A 10,154-nucleotide genomic window follows, 5' to 3' on the forward strand; every position below is an offset into this window, starting at 1 on the left:
TAGATTCTGATTTTTTTTTAAAAATCTGTAACAAACAGATGCAAAACTCTTAAAGTGATTATTTTTTTAAAATAAGTGTTTTTTTTCTTCTTAAAAAAGCTATAGCAAACGGGCTCATAAAGTAAATGATTTTTTTTAGTAAAAAAAAAAGTAAATGGTTTCTTTTTATAAATTAAAAATAAATCGAACTATTAAATGGTATATTGCCTGAAAACAAAACAAAGACTTTTTCTAGTTTCACCCCATATAATCATAGTTACACCCAAATTTATTAAAATTTTTACAATAATACCAAAATTGCCCTCTTCATCTAGATTTCTAAAAACCCTTATTATCATTCTGAACCATCACCCCTTTTTCACCCACAAACCACCATGGATATGCAATCAATACCTACTAAAATCGTCAATTGAATCAACTTCTCTTCCATTGATACGTACTCGATTAATACAAGTAAGTGAATTTCATAAATTTCTTCGAGTTTTTATTTATCGTTTGCTCTATGATTTATTCGATGTTGTTAATTTTACCATGGATGTTTATAGTTGTAGTTAATTTCACTTTTGTCTATCGACATCGATTTGTTTGATTTAAGTTTACGTAGAAGGGTAACATAATTTAAGTTTACATATAGGTCTCACGTGAATTTAGTTTACTTACATATTCTAAAAATGAATAACATACACCTAAACTCAGTTTACTTGGTGTATGTAAACTCAGTTTACATAAACTATGTAAACTCAATTTACATGAACTAAAAACTCAGTCTTAACTTACTTATGTAAATTCAGTTTACATAGTGTATGTAAACTCAGTTTACGTAGTGTATGTAAACTCAGTTTACTTAACTCATGTAAACTGAATTTACATAAACTACGTAAACTGAATTTAAATACACTACGTAAACTGAGTTTACATACACTATGTAAACTGAATTTACGTATACATAATTAATGTGCAGTGAACATGAATAAAGGGTATATTAGTAATTTTGGGGTGTATCTTGGATTATTTGGGGTGTGGGTAGTATCTGTCCAAAACAAATTATCACATACTTCCCCTAACAAATCGTTTTCATATTTTTTTCTTTTTAAATATCAAATCTTTTTCATATAACAACCAAAGATCTTGTCAAAAAATATAACAACCAAAGAAAAAATCTCAGCCGTCCAATTACACTAATATATACAAGTTACCTTCCAGAAAAATCTAAACCGTCTAAAATATCCCAATCTCAAACAAACACCCCATCACCTACACTATATAATAACTTACGGTTTGTGTACTTCATACTAAAAAAACGTTCCATAGCTCTCTATCTCTCTCTAATTCTTCCGATAGATTCTTGATCTTGTGCAACCATGCGTCCACCGGTGAAGAGAGTTGATTACAAGGTAGGAGATAAAGTAGAAGTATGCAGCAAAGAAGAAGGGTTTGTAGGTTCATACTTTGAAGCTACAATTGTTTCATGTCTTGAGAGTGGAAAATATGTGATCCGTTACAAGAATCTTCTTAAAGATGATGAGTCAGAACTTCTTATGGAAACACTTTTTCCAAAAGATCTTCGTCCATTACCGCCACGTGTCCGTAATCCTTCGAAGTTTGAACTCAATCAGAAAGTTGATGTGTTTGATAATGATGGTTGGTGGGTAGGGAAGATCGCGAGCGAGAAGATCTTCTTGGAAAAGAGTTACTACTATAGTGTGTATTTTGACTATTGTCATCAAACTATTTACTACCCTTGTGATCAGATTAGGGTTCATCAAGAATTGGTTTGGGGAGACTGGATCTTCGAGGGATAACGATATATATGGTTATAGATCAGTTATATTGTATTTACAAATTGTAGACATTGTCCTGTTGAATGTATTTTGAATTGGTTACTGGCAATAATAAATTCCAGTCTTTTAGTTTCTTTGGTTTCAATTTATTTTGTGTGCATATGATTCTTGTTCTTTGATTTATTTTGATGTGGGTGGGTTATATAATAATACTTGATCGATCAATATCAGCGGCTGGGTTTGGTTTCTTGATAACTTGCAAGAAAGATAAACTTTGATTATGTAATTGATGTTCTATATTTAAGTTCTTAAACATCAGTTTTGAGGATCAATTTTTGTGACATTCAGATAGAGTTAAAATCTAGTTTAGAATTTTAACAAAAATCATATCTTCTTGAATGTGTTCATCGTTCTTGATGTTTGATGAATTGAATGAATATGTTGATGAATCAATTTTGTTCATTGTGTTTATTTCTTCATTTTATTCAAGTTTTTTATGCATTTTTGCAAGTTAGTGTTGCTGAAATATTAAAACAATTCATAGCTTCTTCATCTACCTCTTTCTAAATTGAGGCTTTTGATCCAAAAAGTGTGCAGAACACTTTGTTTTGGTGTTTTTTGCAAACAACAAAAGCAAATTTAATTCAAAAGGTATAGTAGCATAGGAAAAAAAGAGAGGAATCTATTGAGATAAAAAAAGACTCTAAAGTTCAAAAAGTCAAAAAATACTTGCATTGTAAAAAGAGGTGTATTAATACTTGATCGATCAATACCTTGCAAGAAAAATAAACTGTGATTTGGCAGCTCATTTTCCTTGCTTTGACTTTGGAGTATAACAAAGTGGAGTTTGAATTGAAATAGTGATTTTCTCATGAGAAATAGGACAATGAAACAAAAAAGTTGTGTTCTGTCCGAACAGTTTTACATAGTCTGCACATGAAAGCGTTTTGTATTTCATGGGAAAAACTAGGATTCTAGCGTGACATCATGAAATTTCCAAGTGATACATCTTCAGAGGATATTCTTTTTCATGATCATGTTGGTTTCTTTTGTGACATCATGAAAGTGTTGTGGAAAAATTCAAATGGCTTCTTTTTGTACTCGTCAAAGCCATGTAAAGTTGTGGGAATTGGAAAAGGATTGAAGGATTGTATTTTTTATGAGTTATCGATGACATGGAGAAGGAATTGAATTGATGATATGAGAACTCAAGTGAGAACTTTTCATCCTTATGATGGTGATGTCTTCTTACAGCGTGCTCATAAAACTTTTGTTAGAAACTTGAAGACTAACAAGATTGACGGTGTTGGTTACGGGATTCATGTGTTTCAATCATTGTCGATGATTTCACTTGACCTTTCCTTTTGGCTACCTACAATCCCATCCAATATCCATAACATAGCATAGCATAGGTTATGCAGAATTGTTTGCACTTTGCAGAATTTTTGTGTAGTATAGCACTAGCAAGTCCCACATCGGGGAGATTAGGCAAAACCGCGATGGGAAGTTGTTATAAATTGAAAGTGTATGATATTGGGAAACATACTTACCTGGATGGGGTCGATGGATGTTCAAGAAGGTCCATGGCCTAGGTTGGGGACCTCCATTGCACTTTGGAGGGGTGCTTGCCTAAGGTGTTCTCAAGTAGAGCAGCCTACATCATAATTTGTTGCAGTGGGGGCCTGCGTTCGCGCAGCCCCCCTTCAATTGTAGTCCAAATTTTTGATGTCATTGGCTATAAAGTACCATGTTCTTAAGTTTTGGTTAGTTTACTTTGTTCTTCATAAGTAAACTCGTAGCCGGTCACACTTTGAATCCAACGCTTCTACGTCAAAAACAAGCGTAGAAATATTGTTAGTGTGTCTATAGGTATGACTTAATCTTCACTGGCAACAATTCCTAATCATTGGCTGAATTCAAGGAGAATATGATGAGATAATTCAAAATATGTGTCTGATGTCTTACTTATTGGCTATTGCGGTTAAACAAATGTCTGAAAGAATTTTTACTTCACAAAACAAAATTCGTTTATCTGTTCTGAAGAATTTTAAAATGGAAACCAATCTTTGTTCTTGTTTTTCACCATGAATGATATTTCACCATCACCAAAGACACAATCCTTCAAAGAGACACAATCCTCCTGTTTGATGGATTGGACAAAAAGGATGCAATTCATCTAAATTCCCTCCGCTTCAAAAGTTTCTGGTATTGTTTTTTTACTAGTGTCAGTCTAGTTTTGTGTTACTTTTTCCATGATGTAATGTAATTGCTTAGATTTTTGTTGAAACTTTTGAAAGCAATAGGAGAAAAAGGGAAAATAACATGAATAAGATGCTGTATAATATTGATATTTTACACCATCAAGAAATAACTGTTGTCTCCTTAAATATAATATTGATACACACTATTTTTACCCCAAATACAATATTGATATTTTCTTGATATTTCTCTAGGTCAACACCTATCAACTCCACCATCATCTCGACCCTCTTAGGTTCGCTAAGTTTCTCGTGTTCTAACAAACGATCCTAGACGGGCAAATACAATAGACATGACACATCGTCTAGTATGACGATCATCTCCATAATTGGGAGATGGAAGCTTGACGCCTTCGAGTGTCATCTCTCAAAAAAGGCCGACAGGAGGCCTTGGTCAATTAGGGTATAGCTTGTGCTGACAAAATCCTTTAACCCATTAGTAGCGATGACATTTGTGAACCAACTCTCCTTAGGACTTTTCAGCTTCAAGATATTTTTCCCGTTGTTGATGGATTTTAAAATGTCATGGAACTGAAAAAAGAATAAATAAATTAGAACAATTAAGAAGTCATCCCCAAAACATATGCTTTATTTTTGTGCTAAATGCCCCCTCATCCAAAGACCACCTTATTCCTAGTGATCCATAATGACCAAATCAAAGTGGAAGATTTAATCTAAAATGAACATATATTGAACCAGAGACTCAAAGAATATACAAGTATAACTTTATTTATTTTTAAAAATAAAAGGACAATAATTTAAAGTTACAATAATATTTTGAGTCAAATGTAACATAATGATAGTATACTGTAATTAATAGCTTTTAAATGGACATGTTTCCGCTTTTATCGTTAAAACTAATTGAAGTTGTTAAATTTTATATGATTATTTTAAAATTAAGTTATTTTATTGATAAAGAATGATAAAATAGTAACAAAAAATTAGGCGAAGGAAAAATTGTCACAAACAAATTTAGTATTTTTTTTATATAAAAGTATAAATGTTTCAAAAAAAAATTGATTATCATTTAAATAAAAAAGATTAAATTATGAATAAAATTATTTATATGAAGTGTAAAATTGAAAAGGAAAAAGCGAACGTTTGTATTTGTTTTCTTTTTAGACAAAAGCCAAAAATTTAAACAAAATAAGACAAGATGTACCTGCGCGTGTGATCATTGCTTGTTCCTAATGTACTCAAGTCTAACCGGACAGGGGATATCATTCCACTAGATGACATTCTTGTCAAAAAAAGAGATATATTTTAGGGGTAAATACAGACTTTGGTCCCTTAAATTATTTTTGCGTTTCATTTTGGTCCCTTAACTTTAAACTGTCTCAATTTGGTCCCATAAGTATCTCCCCGTTTACCAAAGTGGTCCCTTCCGTTAGTTTTTTTTTCAAAAAACGTTAACTTTGGCAAGGCAAGCTTCCAAGTGGCACATTGGAAGATATTAGCGTCGGCCTAGCCGAGGCTACACATTGGAAGACCTGCAATTCTGCACTTTCTCAACCACAACCACCACCTTCCATATCCAAATTCAACCACAACCACCACCTTTGATAAATTAAAATAGACAAGTGTTTATCCCATAAACCCCTTTCTTTAATTTCAAATAATCCATAACAACCCAATTTTCAATCCAACTCTACAGCAGCAACCAAACATAATCAAGGTCCAATTATACACACAAATAATCAAAAATATCCCAAGGTGGGCTCTAATTATGAGGAACTTACCATAAGTGATTTCTGCAATAACATAACAGCGTATGCAAACTTAATTTCAAACAGCTTCAGCTCAAAAATCAAACACCCAATTCAGCCCTAACAATTTCATAAAAGCTTAAACTCATTGCATACTTTACTCATACTTGCATTCACAAAGTACGAAAGGAGTAACAAGAGGAAGAGGGTTCGGCCAGTTAAGAAGGAGGAAGAAAAGTTAAGCTGACATACATTCCCAAAGTCCCAATGATCATGAATTTGTGCTTGTATGTTGCAATTGGCAAGATTTGGCAATTAATGGATGAATGGTGAAGAAGGCAAGGGACACGTGAGGTAAAGAAGAGAGGAGAGGGACAAGTGTTTGTATAATTGGAGATCGAGTATTATACAACCAACACGTGGAGAAAGAAAGAAAGGGTGTGGATTGTGGAGTTAAGGCATTGAGAAATAATGGACTAGAACTTTGGAAATGAGAAGGAGTTTTGTTTTGACAAATATGATTTTGGGTATGTTTGTTTTGGAAGTAATGGATTTGAGCTTTTATGATGATGGGGTATAAGGATGGGGTTTATGATGATTGATGAAGATGATGCTGGTGATATAGTGATTAAAGAGTGGGCTTAATTTTATTTGTTTTGATTTTCTGGGTTTTTCAATGTGTAGCCTCGGCTAGGCCGATGCTAATATCTTCCAATTTGAAAACAAAGATGAAGCAGTTAACGTTTTTTGAAAAAATTAACGGAAGGGACCACTTTGGTAAACGGGGAGATACTTATGGGACCAAATTGAGACAGTTTAAAGTTAAGGGACCAAAATGAAACGCAAAAATAAGTTAAGGGACCAAAGTTTGTATTTACCCTATATTTTAGTTAGAATTTTGCTCTCCGCCCTGCACTTTTCGCTCGCGCCCTGCAACCAATCCGAAAATACCCCTGCGCTAGTTAACTAACGCAAGTGTAAAATTATGTGTTACTTAACTAACGCAGCGTGACTTAAGTCACGCATGTGTAAAAACCGCTTTTTTACACTTGCGTGAGTTAACTCACGCACCCTACGTGAATTAACTCACGCTAGATTTGTTTTGCTTGACTGTAGTGCTATTTTTTTTCTTGTATTTTGTGGGCATGTATTCTGCATGGACTATTTGGTGTGTTATTGATGTGGGATCCACAGTGAATATGGAACCCAAGTTCGGACGGACAACATTCTAAGTCAAAGTATTGTCTTGAGCTGCACACAATCATGATTTTGTTGGTATGATTCACAACCACGAGTCTTCAATCATGATTCCCATGAACAATGAAGCCATTAATGAACAAACCACCTTAAACTTTTGGAAGATCCCACACAGCACACTAAAACGCTGTGATCCACAATTATATATCCACTTTTGCAATTTGAAAACTAGCGTGAGTTAACTCACGCGGCATGAGTTAACTCACGCAGCGTTACTTAAGTAACGCAAGGGCGTTTTCGTGATGGCTGCAGGGCGCGAGTGAAAAGTGCTGGGTGAAGAGCAAAATTCTTTTAGTTAAACTATCTGCGCAAGAGTTTTCATCCCTATAAGGAGGCCTTTAAAAAAAAATCTCTATAAACATTGGAAACCAAAATATTTACGATCCTAGTAACAACCAGACAATTCATCCTTCTATTCTTTAGATGTGCCTTTATATATAGTATAGATTATAGAATAGATAATAAAATGACTTTTTTTTTTGCTAATCCTCCGGTTCTTATAATAACAGAGCCCTAATAATCCGAATAAGTAAAGAGTGACCAAGAATTATAAAAAATGATAAGATATAAAAAATGTATTCTTTTTTGTTAAGTAACTTAGTGACTAGAATTCACCTTTTAAAATGATAAGTGGCGTGTCTCAGGTTTGAATTTCAGCTCATGTATATTATAATGCATTGTCCCTGCCAACTTAACTATGCTCATGGGGACGATATAAAATTGTATTTATTAAAAAAATTAACAATATAAAAGAACATAAAAAAGTTTTTCTAATTACACCACATTAATTTCAGGTTACACCCCAAAGTGACAAAAATACCCCTACTTCCTTTTCAAAATTTCACTCATTATTATCATTTTAATTGATTTAGGTAGACGAAAAATCTCAAAGTACGTGATCTTAATTTACCCACACACCTTCGTAAATTAAATTCACATGCAATTAAAACCAAACAAAAAAAGATAAACGTGAACTTAATTCACATATAAATAAAACAAAACGAAATTGATCTCAAAACGTACACTGGACATGGATATGAATAATGAATAGGCCAAATACCTCCTTGGGTCCTTTAAGTTTCATGTTTGTAACAGATAGGTCCTTTAAGTTTTTTAGGTAACAGATAGGTCCTTTAAGTTTCTAAAGTTTCAGATAGGTCCTTAACGGAGTTGATATGAAGGACATATCTGAAACAAACTCGAAACTTAAAGGACCTATTTGAAACCTTAGAAACTTAAAGGACCTATCTGTTACCTAAAAAACTTAAAGGACCTATCTGTTACAAACATGAAACTTAAAGGACCCAGGGAGGTAGTTGGCCATAATGAATATGAAAGTTCAATATCACCAAATCAATTGATGTAGGCAAGGCAAATACAAACAACACACATCAATGGGGGGATGCCACAACATAAGAAAAAAAGGCAAAGCAAATTCTTGAAGGAAGACCTATGGGAAATACAATTTAATTGAAATTCAATTGCATGTGAATTTAATTAACGTACACCCACATCTACGTGAATTGAGTTCACTTAGGTGTTAATTTGTTTGTAAAAAACCACATACATGAACTGTTATGATTTGCAGCTGTAAAAAAACATAAAATCTGCTAAAAAATTCGCTTAGTTTTGCGATGAAGTTTAATGGAATGTTTTGTATCTCAATTTATAATCTTTTAACAAGTTTCTTCGTCTTCAATGAATGAATGTCAAACAGATGAATTGCCAGATCGAAAGATGAATATATAAGGTTTGTAAAACTAATATGAGACTAAGGGCTATTTCAGTATTATGTTAAATTATTAAAGAAAAAAATTATTAAAGAAATTTGGGTGTAACCGGATGTTTTAGGGGTGTAACTAGAAAGAGTCAACATAAAATAATTGCTTTTTTGGTGGCCTAAATTAATTTATTTATTATACCTCACGGTCCAAATCAAAATTATCAATGCATTTCTCATTAAAACACGAGGGTTAACGTAAAAAAGAAAACGACGGTCTGTTAACATAAAAAAAAAAAAACACTATACGTAAAGAAAAAACTCTGCTTTTTTTAATTTTTTTTTTTTGTGGTGTGCATTGTCCAAACCAACTGAGATGACGAGGACTTATTCAAAACTTAATTATTAACGATGTAAAGTAAATGATTTTTTTTATAAATAAAAAATAAATAAACCCCTAATAATGATTAAAAAAATAAATCGAACTATTACATAGTATAATCTGTGAAAACAAAACTATCACATACTTTCCCTAGAAAAAACTACTATCAAATACTTGGTCATTAACGAAAATTCAGTAAGAATCATAACAAATCTTTTTCATATTTTTTTTCGAGGGACAAATCTTTTTCATATAACAACCAAAGATTTTGTCAAAAAATATAACAACCAAAGAGAAAATCTCAACCGTTCAATCACAATAACAATGTATAAGTTACCTTCTAAAAAAATCTAAACCGTCTAAAATATCTGAATCTCAAACAAACACCCCATCAACTACACTATATAATAACACACGGTAGTGTGTTTGCTTCACTTCATATTCAAAAAACGGTTCATATCTCTTTCTCTCTAACTCTTCCAATAGATTCTTGATCTTGTGCAACCATGCGTCCACCGGTGAAGAGAGTTGATTATAAGGTAGGAGATAAAGTAGAAGTATGCAGCAAAGAAGAAGGGTTTGTAGGTTCATACTTTGAAGCTACAATTGTTTCATGTCTTGAGAGTGGAAAATATGTGATCCGTTACAAGAATCTTCTTAAAGACGACGAGTCCGAACTTCTTATGGAAACACTTTTTCCAAAAGATCTTCGTCCATCACCGCCTCGTGTTCGTAATCCTTCGAGGTTTGAACTCAATCAAAAAGTTGATGTGTTTGATAACGATGGTTGGTGGGAAGGAAAAATCGCGAGCGAGAAGATCTTGATGGAAAAGAGTTACTACTATAGTGTGTATTTTGACTATTGCCATCAAACTATTTACTACCCTTGTGATCAGATTAGGGTTCATCAAGAATTGGTTTGGGGAGACTGGATCTCGGAGGCATAACTCATGTATAGATCAGTTATATTGTATTTACAAATTGTAGAAATTGTCCCTGTTGAATGTATTTTGAATTGTTTATTGGCAATAATAAATTCCAGTCTTTTTA

The 10,154-nt window shown here is 32.9% G+C and overlaps 2 protein-coding genes and 1 non-coding gene across 3 annotated transcripts; all 3 read left to right on the top strand.

The window, feature by feature from the left end:
• Positions 1-1,206: 1,206 nt before the first annotated feature.
• Positions 1,207-1,926, top strand: LOC146924675 (protein AGENET DOMAIN (AGD)-CONTAINING P1-like). The gene has a single exon (XM_085709626.1). It carries the CDS (start codon positions 1,362-1,364, stop codon positions 1,800-1,802), a length of 441 nt encoding a protein of 146 aa, XP_085565752.1. The 5' UTR covers positions 1,207-1,361; the 3' UTR covers positions 1,803-1,926.
• Positions 1,927-3,323: 1,397 nt separating this feature from the next.
• On the top strand, positions 3,324-3,484 carry LOC146924676 (U1 spliceosomal RNA). Its single transcript, XR_015012926.1, has one exon. It is a non-coding gene; the product is annotated as a U1 spliceosomal RNA (small nuclear RNA).
• A 6,081-nt stretch (positions 3,485-9,565) lies between these two features.
• LOC146924677 (protein AGENET DOMAIN (AGD)-CONTAINING P1-like) lies at positions 9,566-10,154 on the top strand. Its single transcript, XM_085710955.1, has one exon. The coding sequence runs from the start codon at positions 9,611-9,613 to the stop codon at positions 10,049-10,051; it is 441 nt and encodes a 146-aa protein (XP_085567081.1). The 5' UTR covers positions 9,566-9,610; the 3' UTR covers positions 10,052-10,154.

The sequence above is a fragment of the Medicago sativa genome, chromosome 5, assembly GCF_051527215.1.
Source record: "Medicago sativa cultivar Bolivia chromosome 5, Bolivia_mono, whole genome shotgun sequence".
NCBI classification, from domain to species: domain Eukaryota; kingdom Viridiplantae; phylum Streptophyta; class Magnoliopsida; order Fabales; family Fabaceae; genus Medicago; species Medicago sativa.

Excerpts from the sequence above, each read along its gene's own strand:
- LOC146924677 (XM_085710955.1), top strand. The coding sequence starts at position 9,611 with ATGCGTCCACCGGTGAAGAGAGTTGATTATAAGGTAGGAGATAAAGTA.
- LOC146924675 (XM_085709626.1), top strand. The coding sequence starts at position 1,362 with ATGCGTCCACCGGTGAAGAGAGTTGATTACAAGGTAGGAGATAAAGTA.